The 16646-nt window shown below is 36.4% G+C and overlaps 2 protein-coding genes across 7 annotated transcripts in view; one reads left to right on the top strand and one right to left on the bottom strand.

The window, feature by feature from the left end:
* Positions 1–1571: 1571 nt before the first annotated feature.
* Positions 1572–9519, bottom strand: Hou (GID complex subunit 8 homolog protein Houki). 2 transcript variants are annotated; one of them, XM_083112814.1, is made up of 5 exons: positions 9439–9519; positions 7860–8051; positions 7138–7334; positions 5241–5438; positions 1572–2425 (listed from the first exon to the last, which is right to left on the bottom strand). In XM_083112814.1, the coding sequence occupies exons 2-5, from the start codon at positions 7975–7977 to the stop codon at positions 2249–2251; spliced, it is 690 nt and encodes a 229-aa protein (XP_082968940.1). In that variant the 5' UTR covers positions 7978–8051; positions 9439–9519; the 3' UTR covers positions 1572–2248. The 2 variants fall into 2 exon arrangements, with proteins under 2 accessions (XP_082968940.1, XP_082968941.1); XM_083112815.1 differs by having other exon boundaries at positions 7138–7331.
* Positions 9520–9943: 424 nt separating this feature from the next.
* The window catches only part of RhoGAP93B (MyTH4 and RhoGAP_KIAA1688 domain-containing protein RhoGAP93B), a 246824-nt gene continuing 240121 nt past the window's right edge, over positions 9944–16646 (top strand). For all 5 annotated transcript variants that reach the window (XM_083112483.1, XM_083112485.1, XM_083112484.1 and 2 more), the window contains exon 1: positions 9944–10070. The gene's annotated coding sequence lies outside the window, so the exon portion shown is untranslated. The remainder of the gene's footprint in view (positions 10071–16646) is intronic.

Genomic DNA, 16646 nt, shown 5'->3' with positions numbered 1-16646 from the left:
TTTAAAACAGCTTCGCGGAAAATGTGAGTACCTTAATTATTATTATGTTAAACAAATCAGTATGTTTTACACTAAGTACACACGTTTAGTTAGAAGTGATTCTGCAAACTGGTTTTATGGGGTGCCAATTGTTTTAAACAGTCTTGTTTGGTAAAGAGATTATGTAGTGTTTAGCTATACTGTTCTTTTGTTGCTTACAAATTGAAGATTAGTTAAAAAAAAAAAAAAAGTTATAAATCGGAATGAAGCTAAAAGTGAACGTGCACATGGAGTATGTATTATTGTTTTTGCATGTCCTTACAATAAAGAATCACAAAAATTGAACATTGGTATAGCACCAGTATGCAGATGATTTTCTGCAAGGTGACCTTGAAGATGTGCACAAGAGCATTTTTTTTATGCAGATCATGTAACTCATCGGCATTGTATCATTTCTACATCTTGTCAAGTTTTTCAGCTGCAGTTTCTTGTTCCGCTCATTTCCTTTGAAGTCTAAAATTGAGCAATCACTTGTGAAGAGGAGGGTGAAAACTAAAAACAATCTTCCATCCTTCCCCATATCTTGAATCCACCACTGGTGTATGACAGTGGCAAGATGTTAATGCTCGGTTGACACCAGGTCCGCTTTTTTTGAATTTTCCAGTTTCGGAAAAAAAAAAAACAAAAAAAAAAACATTGCTATTCCAATGTCTGGCAGCTTGAAAGATGACAGTATCCCCTCTCTGCTTGCTTCAGCCAGCCATAACTCACCCAATTCAAAGGAGATAAACAGTAGGATTTGGTAACTCCTTCCCACAGGGTTGCTTTGACGATTACAATATATCAGATGCAACATCAGGAGATAAAGCAGAGCATGATGAAAGTTGAATGCTGCTTCCCCCCCCCCCCCTCCTCCATCCAACTCTCACTTCGTCACTGCAGTTTTTACGTGAACAAAACAATAATTCCTATCTTACGAATTAGAAATGGTTAATTTTTAATTGGAGTCCAAACTCTAGTACCTATAATTTTTAATCTGATAGTAAAATGAAGTTCTAGTTTTTCTTGTATGTACGCATTGCTTGCATTGTAGAATTATTTTCCTGTAGTTTACGGTTATTACGAGCATAAGAAAACAGTTTTTTTTGTCAAAATGAAAATTAATGTCTGATTAAAGGAGCGCGTGTTCTGAAACGTCACAAAGAAAAACTGTTTTCTTATGCTTGTAATAACCGTAAACTACAGGAAAATAAATTAAGTTCTGTCTTCCTGAAGGTGAACATGAGCTTGGGCACTTTGTGCCATCCAGAATTATGGGATGGAAGTGGCAAAAAAATTTCTTTCTTCCATTGACATTTCAATATGGTCTGCATAGCACTACACGAAGTTTGGCTTGCAATATGTTGTTTGGAATGGGCTCCAGAAAGATCCGAGTAGGGAACTTTTAATTCCAACCATATTAATTTGTCTTAATTGGCCCCTCAACATCAATTTTATTTCTGACTGTACACTATTGATTACTGGTATGGCAAACCTTTTAGATTTACGTAAAGGACATCCCTACAAGGAAAAACAACAATATGCACAAGAAATACCTTTGAAATTGTAATTCATTTATAGTTACGAACAGGTTCAAAGTACTCTGAAGAAAATCAACAATGAACATGTGGAAGGCGCAAAATAACTTACACGCTATACACATATACTAAACTAATATTTCCAATGTCGTGAGGGGGAGGGGATATTAAATACAGGCTCCTAAGTTATCAATATTGTACATAATGCAATTAATCTGTATAAATAGTCATCTGATGTGTCCACAACTACTTGTTAAATGTTCCTGCACAATGTTGCACAAGTAACAACTTTTCCATATGCCAGCCAGTTGCACTTTGTAAACATTATGACATGCCAGAAGTTCTAAAATAAATGTACAATGTTATACAGAGTAAGGCATCATATTGAAAGGGTACAAACTATAATATCACATAAAACTTTTAAATTAATAATAAAATAGCCTTATTGCTCTAATATTAAAGCCTTCCAACTTGCAAACACTTATTAAAAAAAATATCTCTTTTTCCCTTGAAAGCAGAAGAACAGCATAAAACAAGTTCACCTAGTCTTTTGACTGATAGTCCTCGACAGAAGGAAAAGTTCATGCTATTGCATATATCCCGCTGAACACATGACTGAACGTAACGCCACCAAAGTTCGTCCATGTGGTTCAGCCACACTGATCGGTGTCCATGTCTTCGTCGGCACACTGTCATTTAGGATTCTCGACAATTGCATTTGCGAGGTTTGTCATTTTCGGGAACTTTATCTTCTTCTTTTCCAACTCATCCTGGGCCCAGAGGATTAGTTTTAACAAATTTGCTAGCTTCGGAGTCGTCGATTCCTGATTTTCCATTTTTAGGATGGCTGCATTGAGTTCACTGGCTACCTGCAAGACAAAGTCATAAGCTATAACATGTGGCCATTTTTACTCTATTCATTAAAAATTCTATTTAAGCAGATTATAAATAAGAAGGGGAGGGACTTATCATTCTATATAACAGGGTGTCTACGAGTCAAGAAAAAGTAAAGAAATCAAGAAGTCAATAAAAAGTCAAGAATCACAATGATTGACTGGTTTATTTTACCTTACTTTTCTGCCCCTTTGGCTAATCGCAAAGATGAGGATGAATTGTGATAAGATAAGATGGATGAATACACAATCACAAATATACACACACACAATTCCTGCATAAAATTATACTGGCTGCGAGTCCAGATGTCATAGCCTCGCTAATCTGCCAAATGCAGATATATATATTTGTTGATATAATAAAGTATCAATATGTACAATGTTTTAAGTTCTAAACACAATGTTCTTTTCGCTTTATCAAGTTTTTTGATGCAGTTATCGGCTGTAATTTGCCTTCAACATTGTTTAAAGAGGCCATGTTTTGGCAATTTACGAAGTGACTGCTTTTATTTAAAAAAAGCCAGCACATGGATGCACTTTAGTCCAAAATAGATAAGTCAACATGGTAAAGTACTCTAGTGCACTGTTTCTCAACTGCCGGGCCCTCGTATCAACTATACTGAGCTTGGAAAGGTTCTGATGAAATTGGTTGACAAATAACACAATCCCATTATCATATTTGAGTTGTGAGTTTTCGTTTCTGAAGTCCATTTTATGCAGAAATAGACTAACCCGGACTAGATCTACAGTTTAAAGTGAGACCCATGCCACTATGTGCCTCCACCAGGTATCGAACCCGGGATCACTTAATTACAAGGAGACTACATTACCACTTAATCATCCATATTTTTATATTTGTCAACAATCCTACGTAAAATCCAACTACGTATTATTACTCTATTTGATTATACCAGAATTTATTTATCAATATCCATATTTAATTTCATGGGTACATGTTAATTCATGCATAAAATCTTAAATACTGGAAAGGTATTTACGAGGAAAATCTTGGGCTAAGGGCAAAAAAGAAAAAAATACTAGGACATGGGTTTACGAAGGTTGGGAAACATTTCTCTAGTCTTTATGTCTTCGCTTTATCTGGGCTGGAAAGTATCATGTATACAGTTTGAGGTCAGTTCATATTATTTCTCCATTTCCCATACACAGCATGCCTCTCCTGAGTTTCAATAACTTGCACAAATTTTAAAATGCTCTTTATGTGTAACAATGTCTCTTGTTACGTTTCTTTCGGGTGACTAATAAATTGATTAATGCAATTACATTGGTACCATGCGAAGTGAGCAAAGAAACAAGTGTCGCTTGCACCTTGTCTCTTCGGTGTGATTTCTCCCATAGAGAGATGACTAATATATTACAAGAGTCAAATAAAAACCTTAAATGTCCAATAAAAATTGTAGGGCAGACTGTATACATGAGGTATCAACTATTATTTACAAAACAACCTCAAGGATGCAACACTAAGCAAGTGAGCTTCAAAATATTTGTTATCTTCAAGATGGTGCCTCCTATACACACTTGCACCGGTGAAGAGGAGTGGTTTATTGCCCTCTGTTAGCCTATAACTTACTGAAATTTCTCGGCAAATGAAAATTCAATATCTCTGTGCATGCTTACCACACCAGCAAGTTCACTAATGGAGGAGAAAGTTCGACAATGGGCTCAATTCGCAGGCAGATGGGTGGAAAGGCCTTTGCAGTGGCTCATAAATGACAGAATGTGGACCCCAAAGACTTATTCTCATTAAGGTATGCAGGCACTAACTCAAAGTTTAAAATTTATGCAGATCAGCAATAGGTCTGTGCTAAAATGTAGCAAACTTGTGCAACTCTACATACAGAAATCTACTAGATAAGAAAAAAAGACAAATTAAGGTTTTTATTTTACTCTCCCTTGTATGCAAGTAACACAGTGGTCAGTAATAACTAGGGAGCGGAAGTTGATGAAATGTCATTTTTTTTCTGACATCTCGGACACGATGCCCATTAAATATACACAATATTACACTTCGTCTAGAACTCAAGAAAGGTAATTTTAAAGTGCATTTTTTTTTGCTTTTTTGCCAATTTTCAGGTTCTAGGTCATTTTCCCTGATTTTCAGCATTTTTCGCAATATTCGGTGTATTTTTTCGTCATAACACTTCTTTCATTTTGGTAATATTCTTGAGTCTATTCACCAAGGTGAATTAATGCATTGCACACCAATTCATTCAGTGTATACAACTTTTTCATTAAATTGTTCTAAAATTATTCGGTTGTTTCCATTGGAAATCCTCATTGCATATTTTAATTGAATGTGCATATGGTATCATTTGGCACCTTCTTTTTAAAGCAAGATTGCATTTTGTTTAATTTCCTTTTCATTTCAACTTTTAACCTGAAACTAACAAATTAATGGTCATTTTTTACCATTTTTAGGACATTCTATAGGTCATATACCTATATTTTTTAGGTCATCAACTTCCGCTCCCTAGTAATAACACAAATAATCAATTTTCAATTGATTGAGTTGCCATTTATAATCTGATACGAAAAGAAATGAATCAGAAAAAGAAACAAATCCCATGGTCCAAGTGGCATGTTGAAAGCCAAGGTCTGACCAGTGCATCACTATGGTTTTTCTGACTTTCGGAATCAAAGTCCACCACTATTGCTTCCAATGCCACCGGGAATTGAATCCAGAACCACTTGCACCAAAAGTGCACTAAGCATTATGCTATGCGAGCTAAAACATACGTAGAATCACATAATAAAGAAATATATGAAATCTTACCTTTTGCCTATGAGCTGGATGAAGTAAATCGCTAAAGGGTGACTTATCGGGCTCCTCAAATGCTAAAAGTGCGAGAGTACGTTCCAATTCACTAAGAACAGCCGGATCCATCTCTCCTGCTTCCGACAGCTGCTCCTGGGCAAAATGTAAGGCTTCTTCTACTCGTCCACTGCGAATCAGTTCAATCAGGTGTTGTTGCTGAAGTAAAAAAACACAAACACTGAACTCAAAGAATGGCAAATAACGTGCATGTTACAGCCTATGTGTGGAGTTCCAGTGGTCTAGTCAGCAGGATGTCTGAGTGACACATGGGAGACCCAGGTTCAATTCTCAGGGTGATCTAAGGTTGGAATTTTTCTGGCCTTGTCCACGTATAAAGCCAAAAATGGTCGATTGAGTTTGTGTTTTAAGTCCACTTTATGCACAGCAAGGATAATCGGAACTGGACCTACAGTTCAAAGTTGGTTCCGAACCACTATGTGCCTCCACCAGGCATCGAAGCTGGGACCCCTTGATTGAAAGGTGACAACGCTACCAAAAATGGTCGAGATCGAGAACATGTAAGTGTAAGGCCTTCATGGCATGGTGCTATATCTACGGGGTAAATGTATCTGTGTATGTGTGCACACATATACAAATTTTCTCTCCCTTCCCTGTCTTTTAATTTTTTTCCTTCTAATGTGCAGCATCCCTCCAAGCTACCGGATTATGAAGATGAAAATTACAAAACTCTCATGATACACATTTCAGTGTCTTGTGGCTTAAAACCTAAAATTAATAACACTGGGAAATAACTAGGTTTTATTTATCCAAGAAATTATTCTAGCTTTCTCTTTGTTTTATATTGGTATTGAAAAATTTAAGTATATTATTACAGAACAGATTAATCTTTGTGCAAACATTATTAAGAATAAATAATACATGAGATTACTACTTTTATTATTATTTATTTGTAAGCATTAGCCACTATAGTCCACTCAATATGACTCAAGGGCCTCACAGCATCACATGCAACAATATCACTCTGGCTACAATGATGAAGCAAATTGAGAAATGTTTGACACAAAATCATGAACTTTGCTACAAGATATGGTAATTATGCGATATCGCCCGAACACCTCTCACTCGTTTATTTCGTTAATTTTAGCATTGATATTTACCTATTCTGCATTGCGGAAGTTCTTTAAGGTGAAGTTATGTCTTTTTCCATAAAATAGTGTCAACTTTTCATATTACGAGTCATTATTTGTCTTCCTTGTTCCGCTTGGGTAACAGACAATATGGCGTGCACTCGTCATGGATCATCGCGCATCGTGCTTGTGTTTTGTCGATTTGGAGTGGGATATGCAGTGTTTCAACCTTCTTCACCGAAAAATACCTACTTTCGTGTTCATTATGTCATCACAAACCATTGACGGATAGCCCCACAAACCATTTACAGGTAGCCCCAAAAATTATTCACGATAACCCCAAAAACTATTCACAATAGCCCCATGAACCATTGACGGATAGCTCCACGGACCATTTCCGGCAAAGCTAGGTTAGGTTAGCATAGTTAAAAAAAAAGAAAAAAAAATCTTACAAAAAAAAAAAGGCACCTTTGGAAACAGTGGCGAGACTGCATGACTTTCGACACTCTTGCCATCTGCAGGTACATAATGGAAACAACGGCATAATGTTGTCGCTTTACAGAAAATGCAAGTTCCTTACATAAAAAGTGATTATTTCTTGTTCTGCAGCATTCTATGGTGAGGTTTTCAGTTTCCGCGAAAGAAAATACCTTGAAGAACTTCAACAATGCTACAGAAACTGATTTCAGTAAGTAGTTTCTCCTGTAAATTTGAAGAAATCTGTTTGGGCCATACTGCATATTTACCCACAATATTAAGCTACGTACCTGCAGATGAAAGTACAAGTAGCGATCATTATCTAGCAATTCAGGGTGAAGCTGATTGACCAATGCAGTGGCTTCTTGTATGTGGCCATTTTGGATTGCATCCCTAATCCGGATTCGGTTATCCAGCGAGTCTAAATCAACTGAAGGCTTAATGCCAGATTCCTGTTGAAATTTTTCTGCTGCCTCTTTGAATCCTTCTGGAATTAAGAAAATTCAAAGTAATAAAACCTGGTATTAATAAGTTCCATTTTATTCTTTAGTACATAATTTTCTTAATATTTCTCCCCTATATGCTTCATAGTTTTCATCATGTATATCTACTTTGCAGAATGCTACCTCATTACAAGCCAAACATAATTACTCTATATTAAAGCATCTTCTTTGAAGAAGATAATCCTTGGTTTTTGTTGCAGTTATTAAACAATGCTCAGCTGTACATGATTAACACAAAAAGATGAGGGGTTTCTTTTTCACATTCTTAAAAAAAAAATATGTCTTATTTAACATATGCCTATCATTTCTACTCTTAAGAATATGGTACAATTCAAAATATTGTAATTGATATGTAGGAAGAGTCAAGAGTTGATGCAGGGTTTTCTATTCTGTAAAACATGTTACAAACACCTTCCTGAATTATGACAATAGATTCAAGTAATATTTACATGTACGTATCTAATCATAAATAAATACAATTGAGAAAAAAATTGCAAACTGTTACTCACCTGTTACCAAATAATTCATAATTAGCTTATTCATATCTGCTCTCTGAATGTGTAAACCTTCTAACCGATTCATCCACTCTTCTTTCGATATACTTTCATGCTTCTCCGTATAGCTCATAGTGTTTTTATTACTACTGTTCTCACTCTCCTCCAGCTCGGCTGATTTTTATGGAACAGGTAACTGGGAAAGTTCTGTAAAAAAAAAATGGGAATTTTTTTCACTTCAAAACATTCAAGGTTCTTAGAATTATAACCTTAAGTTGGAAGGATATTATTTTACATTTTATACATATCTCTTCTTCTCATGATTCAATCCTTTTGATTTAGATGCATTACTATAATATAGGGATTTGCAACATACATGTGCTGGCTCATACGTTATCTATGATATTAGTGAACAACTTATCTACTTTGGGCATGAGTTTACAATACCGAACCACTCTCCAATTTCTATAAAACTTCGCCTACTTACTAATTTCGATGTCCTGATGATGTATATGTAGTTCATATCTGGTGGTCACTTGTTAAAATTGTACATTTACGTGTAGAACTTGTAAAATAACCTTGCAATTTAACACAGTGATTGTCCATACAAAGCAATTCGGAACCATCTTTCTTTCGCAATTTGTTAATGGTCTTCCTTTACGCACAACCATTTCGCTGACGTCAGACGAGGAATGCCTACGAGGCTAGGTTAGGCCTGTTAGGTTAGGTTTCATTAGCATAAAATCAAAGAAAAATTATTTTTTAGCTAAGAGAACTATACCTTGTCTTGCCTGTTGATTTCTTCATGTTGGGAAAATGGCGTCTTCCATGGAGCTATTGTTCTTATGGTAGGGTTACGTTATGTTAAGAGAACATAGTTTATTTCGTTTCTTTTTCGATTTCCATATTTGACCGCCAATTATTACATGCAGATTCGTGATTAGGAGGTCACAATTAGTCAGTAGGCGAAATTTCATAGAAATTGGAGAGTGGTCCGGTATTGTAAACTCGTTCCCTACTTTGCACTGAAACTCGTTCTACTTCAATCATCTGTTTATACAAACTCATTTTCTTCAACTAATCCTAACAGTGTATATGTTAGAAATTAGAAAGTTCAATATACCATTAGCCATATGAAAAATGTCCTGAAAAAAAAAACTAGGCAGACGTTCTAAAATCTAAGATAGCTATGTTAGGTACTGTTTAACTGGGGCGACTCTTATGCAATATACAAAGAACAGGATGGAGCCTTGGTGTATTTTTGTGTTGTTAGTTTGGCGAAAAAATAAATAAAACGAAGGTTCATATATATACGTCATATTTTCAACAAACTGCTGTTTTGAGTAATAAACTATACATAATAATGTTCATGTTAAACCAATAAAGATGACTCACAACTATCAATTACAACAGGAAAAACAAGAAATTAGATAAAATATAAAATACACCATTCCACGTTGGTCTGCTAGTATACGACAAGACAAATTATAATAAATAGTGCAGCAAAATATATTTATCATTCTTATAACAACATATTTTAGTCTGCCTAAATATATAATTATTAATAGTTTATTTTTAGCAATCAAATACATACCTATGTTGCGTTGAGCAACAACAAAAACAAAAGGTTTTGAGATCGTGAATTTTGAAGCACAGATTACTTACTGGCAACAAGTGTTGAATGCTGTGCAAAAAATTACACGATAAGGTTGCTCAGCTGATTACAGTTTGGTTTGTAGTCCCTGTGATTTTTAATTTACAAAGAATCATTTTGTTAATCCTAAGCAAAGGAAGAATATATAATCCTTAGATCTTCTTTGAATGTTACAAATATCAACTATGACCAGAGAATATTTACTCTATGACATAAACAACAATAATTACTTTTGCTGGCAAAACGTCTTTGTTGTTGATGAACTAAGACTAAATATATTCTACTTTAAATATTACAAACTAATAAATAAGTATATTCATACTATATATAGTATATTTGCGATTTAAAGTTGACAGGACTGCATATAAGAAATTATTGGTGATTTGAAAATTACATCATCTGTGCATATGGGTGTATGGACCTGGCAACGTGGGGTTCTCGCCCAGTGATGGCGACAGTAGTAGAAAATTGTTGTGGAGGAATGTGAATGAGCTAATATTTATTGTTTATAATGAATTAGTGATCTGAGAGAGGCGGCAATCTTTCAGGTTTACACGCAGATATTTACACAGGTAAGATAAAATTTTGGCTTCATTTTGTTTCTTAAAATATTCTTAATGAAACACAGAGCATGAACTGTCACGACTTTTGACTGTTGTCTAAATGAATAAATATATCTGGACTTGTTTTGGTTCTTTTTCTAAACTTTTATCCACGTTATTTTAAATATGGGACATTCATTACTGCAGTGTTATTATTTTTCACTAATAAACATTTCATTATGTGAACGATCTTTTGTACTAAACGCAGAAGCTATGCGGCGTTATTCGTATTTAATGTTTATGGCTAGCCAGCTTTCTGAACTTTAACGCATGTTTCATCTGCGCTTATTTGTTTTTGTGCCTTTTTCCTCTTTCAATATATCTGTCGATTATGTCCAGAGATGATAGCGTGGTGCATATGGTATCTGTATGCTTCAGAAATGTTGAAACAAAATTTTAATTTATTCAGTGAGGTAGGTGGTTTGTTTTGTATCGATGACATTTACATTTTTATTTTACCGTTTGTAAGCATTATTTACATTATAGCCTAGACGGAGTGTGCAATGTATAATAAACGATAACATGTTGGCAAACAATTGTCAATTTAAACCAGTTGTGTAACATTAAGAGCGATTGTAAATTTCTGACTGCAATATCTTGTGACTATTCAAATTTAAGTGCATTGCGAACCGATAGTTGTGTCACAATTTCTCAGAATGATGCAAATCCTTGATTTATCCACACACCCCCAAAAATTCCTCAACACCCCTCTAATTTTTTTGGAACTTGTTTATTATCCTTCGGACACATTTATTTATTTTTACAGAATAAACTACTTATCGTAATAAGTTCCTGTAGCATTGTCGAACATCGGGAAGGTGTTTTGGTAACACTTTACTATACCTGAGACAGATTCCTTCAAATTTACAGGAGAAAGTACTTACGGAATTCATTTTCTGGAGTGTTGTTGATGTTCCGGAATGTAGTTTTGGTCCATTTTAATCCGAATCCATGTGGTTTTATACGAAAATCTATTTCCGACGCGCTATTGCTGCTGCCGCCATTTGCTTTCTGCACGAGAGCACAATACGCGATATTGCTGCTGCTACAAGCCGATGTTGTCCGTATATGCTAAATTGAACGAAAGGAGTGCTAATGGAACCTAACCTAACTTAGTAGGCATACCTCGTCCCCGTAAGTAAGTAAAAAAGTCAATTTAAAATTCCTAAAGTGTTTTTAATTTTTTTAAAAATATTTCCGACGCGCTATACGCGATATTGCTGCTGCTACAAGCCGATGTTGTCCGTATATGCTAAATTGAACGAAAGGAGTGCTAATGGAACCTAACTTAACAGGCCTAACCTAACCTAGTAGGCATACCTCGTCCCCATAAGTAAGTAAAAAAGTCAATTTAAAATTCCTAGTGTTTTTAATTTTTTTTAAAAAATTTAAACTATGCTTGCCTTACCTAACCTAACATAACATCAATGGTTTGTTCCTGAGTTTTTTTTTTAATTTTTTTTTTATTTGAGCATACTTTGAAATCCGGCCCGAAAGTAGGTATTTTTCGGTAAAGGAGCTTGCAACACTGCATGCACACTCCAAATCGACAAAACACTGGCACAACTAATGATCAACGGTAAGCTATCGCTATGTTGTTTGTGGAAATAAACAAGAACAGTAAGTACTCGTAAATGTAAGAAATATACATTATTTTCGTTACAAATTCCATTATTTCACCTAAATAAGTGTTTCGGAGTGCAAAATAGTACGTTAGCAATGTAAAAAAGTGCAAAAGAAATCATTCCCAGGTGTCTCAGGTATAGTAAAGTAGTACCGGTGTTTTGTGTGATGTGGGAATGTTTCATAGCTGAAATTCATGTTGTTCGTTGAAAATTAATTCTCCGACGGAGAATAGCTAGCTAGCCCCACGAACCATTGGCACGTGGATAGGTTAGTTCTGTTAGGTTAGGAAACATAGTTAAAATTTGGTGTCGTGTTAGTATCAGGATCTAGAAATTGGAAATAATTGCGAACCATTGGCGCTAGCCTCACAAACCATTGGCACGTTGTTAGGTTAGGAAACAGTTCAAATTTCATCAAAACAACGTTGATACACCTTCAGGAATGTTCCGCGAAGCAGACGTAAGTACGAATGTCAAAAATTGACGAAACGAAAAAATTAGAGGTGTCCGAAGGATAGTAAATTTTTACCGGCGTGGTTACATTTTCATTTTTGTTTATTGGCATGTTTCCTCCTCGTGTTTACTGGTGTGGTTCCAATTTGATTTTACTGTGTGTTAAAAGGCGTAAATCGTTTTTGTGTTCGGAAATTGTTAATTTTGTATTTTCAATATGGCGGTTCGTTTTTGATTGGTTATGATGCGAGTTTGGAATGATGACGTGATTTTCAAAATAGCGGCAGGTACTTCGGGTGGAGTTACTACTGTAAATTTTCACCATCATTTTCTTCACCTCTGGTCAAAACTGTAGCCAAACAGGGGCCAGGATGGTGCCCATTCCAGTTGAAAAAATTAAGTACTTAACATAAAATACCAATTTTTACTGGTAGATGGCAACATTTTTACAGTTCTCAATACTGCAGTATAGCTTCGTGGTTCCTGAGCATCATTGAAATTGTTAGTGTAGCCCACACTGTCTGACGAGTTGAAGACCCCTGGGCTACAAAGTGCCACACAGAGCCATCTACTTGATGATTTGATGTCTGTGCCATTTACACTACATTTTGGTACGGTGTCGTGTTGTGGTCACATGGTACAACTCATCGAATAAATGCTGAAAGCAGTAGACATGCAGTTGTTGAATCTTCTGAACTTGAACACTGCTATTCTGGCAGCGTCTGGTTGGTTGAACACAATTTCCTTGCACCAGCCTGACACTGGGATGCATCTGCACTACCAAAAAGTGCAGCAAACTAGAAATAATAAACAAATTTAATAAATCTATTTCACGGGATTAAATCACTTCTTTGATCTGACACCTTTTCCTTATCAAAACTGGGGTGTAAGGGGTGACCTTCCACGTAATACACCCTGGACTGCATTTTGCAGACGAACGAGGCTCTGGTGACTGTCCCTGGCCAGTATAATTCTGTGTATTGTCCTGTGTCCTGTCCTTATGTGTGCTGATTGCTCTTTTAAGTCTTTACAGCCTGAGCTTTTAACCGAAGTCAGGATATTTTAATATTTTAGTTACGACATCACAGTTAATGTTTATGTTAGTTCTGTTAACCTAAGTCAGAATATTTTAGTCTTCCATTACAGTTATGTTATTAGTAGGGAGCAGAAGTTGATGAAATGTCATCTTTTTTCTGACATCTCTAACACGATGTCCATTAAATATACACAATGTTACACTTTGCTTAAAACCCAAAAAAGGTAATTTTAAACTGCATTTTTTTGCCAATTTTCAGGTTTTAGGTCATTTTCCTGGATTTTTGGCATTTTTCAGTCATTTTCCACAATATTCGGTGTATTATTTAATCATATTTAGTCTCTTCTTTCATTTTGGTAATATTCTTGAGTCTTTTTACCAAGGTGAACATAGGCCTAAATATATATCACAGGATTGCAGTTTACGAGCAAGAGAAATGCTAAACTGGTGACAGTCTTTGTTGTGTCGGGGGAAACCACCAGGTGTTCGTCTGGGGCAAACTCAGATTTAAGATCAGATAAGGTCAATTTTTAGCGTGAAACTAACAAATTTAATGGTAATTTTTTGCATTTTTACGCCATTTCCCCCATTTTTTAGGACATTCTATAGGTCATATACCTATATATTTTTAGGTCATCAACTTCCGCTCCCTAGTTAATAGTTACATTCTAGTTCAGGTAAGGGGCTGGACCCTGTATAAAGTGACTGGTGCAAAATAGCGTAAGTGCTGACGCACTCAAAATTTTAAATTCCAAATCCTATCAAAATTGCTATTCTGTTTAAGTCTCTACAATGATGGCTTTTCATGTTCGAAGAAAACACAATTGTAGGACATGGTTGAAAGGCTACATTTATGTAAACACTGGATGCAACACTGGTATGGTTACAATTCAACAATGTTTACCATGCACTCCAAGGTGGAAGATCAAAAGAAATAAGGGTGATATATTTTCTTGAAAAACTTGTGACCCCGTAAAATGTACATGCAGTTTAACTTTTATTGTATTCTATCAAAACATAATTTGAAATTGCTTCCTTGTGTGACTGCCACACCACAAGCATAAAACACGAAAGTTTTATGAGAATTTTTATTTATTTTTGTGCAGTTTCTCTTCCCTTGATAATTAGCCCTACCTAACTACGTCCATGCATGGGAAGCTGATATGCTACCACCGGGCTATTTGATAGTCAGACAATATCTTCGCCCCATGAGGCGTGCATGGAAATCTTTGAAACTTTGAAGCGCTTTTTCTTGGAAATGACTGGCTAGTGCATGCTAGTACCTTGACATACTAATACATATGGGGTACCCTACCACTAGATGAAGTATCGTCCCAAACCCAATTTCACAAGCTGTGCACTATCCTTGTTAGTTTTTTTATGTCTATTGGACAAAGTGGTCCCCATTTACTCTGTGTTAATTCACTACTTAGGGCAGACCTAGGTAACTCGTCTTAATTGTGAAAGAGCACGCTTCTATGGTTGTCTATATGTCAGACTGAGCAAGATTATACAGTATTAGCATTTGGGGAGGGGGGGGTAGAGAGGAAGGAGCAGTGTTGCCAGACACGGAAGCTGCTATGAAGTCACACACAAAAACGCCCATATTCCACATGTTCAATAGCACTGTGGTTAACTGATAGATGGCTGTCGATGCGCAGCATAAATAATCCAAACTTGCAAATCTGTGTTTGCATTATTTACCTTTGTAATTGTTCCTTGTTTTTTCAGGGAGTCTTCAAAAGAGGCAAAGGGGGTAATAAATTTGAATATTTTATCATCCATAGAGACAGATAATGCTTATAAATTATAGTAGTGTGTACAGTGCCGGAGCTTCAAGTCTTGCCCCCCCCCTCTCTACCTACACACACACACACAACTCAAAATTTTTAAATGGGAAGGGGGTTGTGTGATATGATACTGTTTCCTCACACCTGGAAAAATGATACATTTGTTATAATCATGCAGTCATAACTTCTTCCTGATTAAAGATTGGTTGAAGAAACCTTCACTACTACATTTCTCGTGAAATTCTAGCCTGATTTGATTCTAGTCTAGACTGCCACGCAGGAGACTCGGTGTGGGTAATCTAGGGTCGGAATTTTTCCGGCTTTGTCCCCACACAAAGCGGCTCTAGAGCCCACCCAACCTCAAATAAAATGGTATGGTGTTAAAGGCAACCGTAGCGTGGTGCTGATCGCACCACCTCCAAGATGACCAACATCGAAAATATGTGCGGCCCTACCCTCACATTCCCTAAATGTGCCTTCATGGCACTGTGCTATGTGCACAGGGAATTTAACTTTTCTTTTACGTGTATATATTGTATATGTTCCTGTACCCCTGAGTAACTAAATCCACATATACATGTATGAGCCCTGTACTATGTCAATGGCTGAGGGCTCCCTAAAGGCTTACTTGACCCCCCCCCCCGGCACTGAGTGTGTACTGTAAATATATTTTTTTAGAACTTGAATTGCTGCCATGTATCTAGTTTTCCCACCATTTTCTATTGCAGAGAAATGAAGCTGAAAGCCTAAATTGGAGACGCTAATTTCAAGTAATACAAGGTTTACCTGCATTTTTTCACCAGGCTCACTGCTGAAGCAATTATCGTAATGCGCTACAAATACACGAGTCCCAAGCTTGAAATGTTTAAAACATGAACTGTTATATTTGTATATTTCATATTTTATGTCACTCTTCAGCCACATATGCCTAATCAGTGCTGAGTATATAAAGTTGATGACCAGGCCATGACTCAAACCGGGATCCATTGGTGGCAAGAACCACGGTTTGCTCTTGGTTGAAGGTGGTTCCGCGGATGTATCATTGAACACTCCATTTTATTTCACCATTCAACATGTTATTCTGTATCTCCACAATGTCCTTGTGGTAATGCAGTCACCTGGTATTCAAGATGTACAGGGTTCGATCCCCGCTAGAGGCACTTGTATCTGAGCATAAACTGGACTTAAACTTTGTCAAGCTTTTTTGGTTCGTATTACCTATCCCTGTCCATATCTGGAACAGATGTCAAGAAATGCCCCTGCTCTCTCTCTCTCTCACACACACACAGTGACGTGCGGTGACGTCGACACTTGGGGTAGCAATGAGTGGCGTGCCCAACGGGTCATAACCCCCCCTTTTTAGGGCCCAGTATTCCTAAAAGAAGAACGTCAAATACAGGAAAATTGCGAAGTTAGGAATAAGTACAAAAAATTGTACACATAACTTCCACCCACTTTCGAAAATAAAAAACGATTTGATTTGACTACTGAGCCAGAGATGCCGGATTTGAATCTCGGCTTGTCAATGGGTGATCTTTGTGTGTCCCTTCATCAATTCTATCGTATCCTCTTCGCGATTAGCCAAAAAATGGCGGAAAGCGAAGTAAAATAAACCAACTCAAACATTCAATCAATGAATGAT

This window comes from Lepisma saccharinum, chromosome 26, assembly GCF_977018435.1.
Source record: "Lepisma saccharinum chromosome 26, izLepSacc3.1, whole genome shotgun sequence".
Classification (NCBI taxonomy): Eukaryota; Metazoa; Arthropoda; class Insecta; order Zygentoma; family Lepismatidae; genus Lepisma; species Lepisma saccharinum.
Note: the sequence above shows the minus strand (reverse complement) of the source record. Positions and strands in the feature narration are given on the sequence as shown.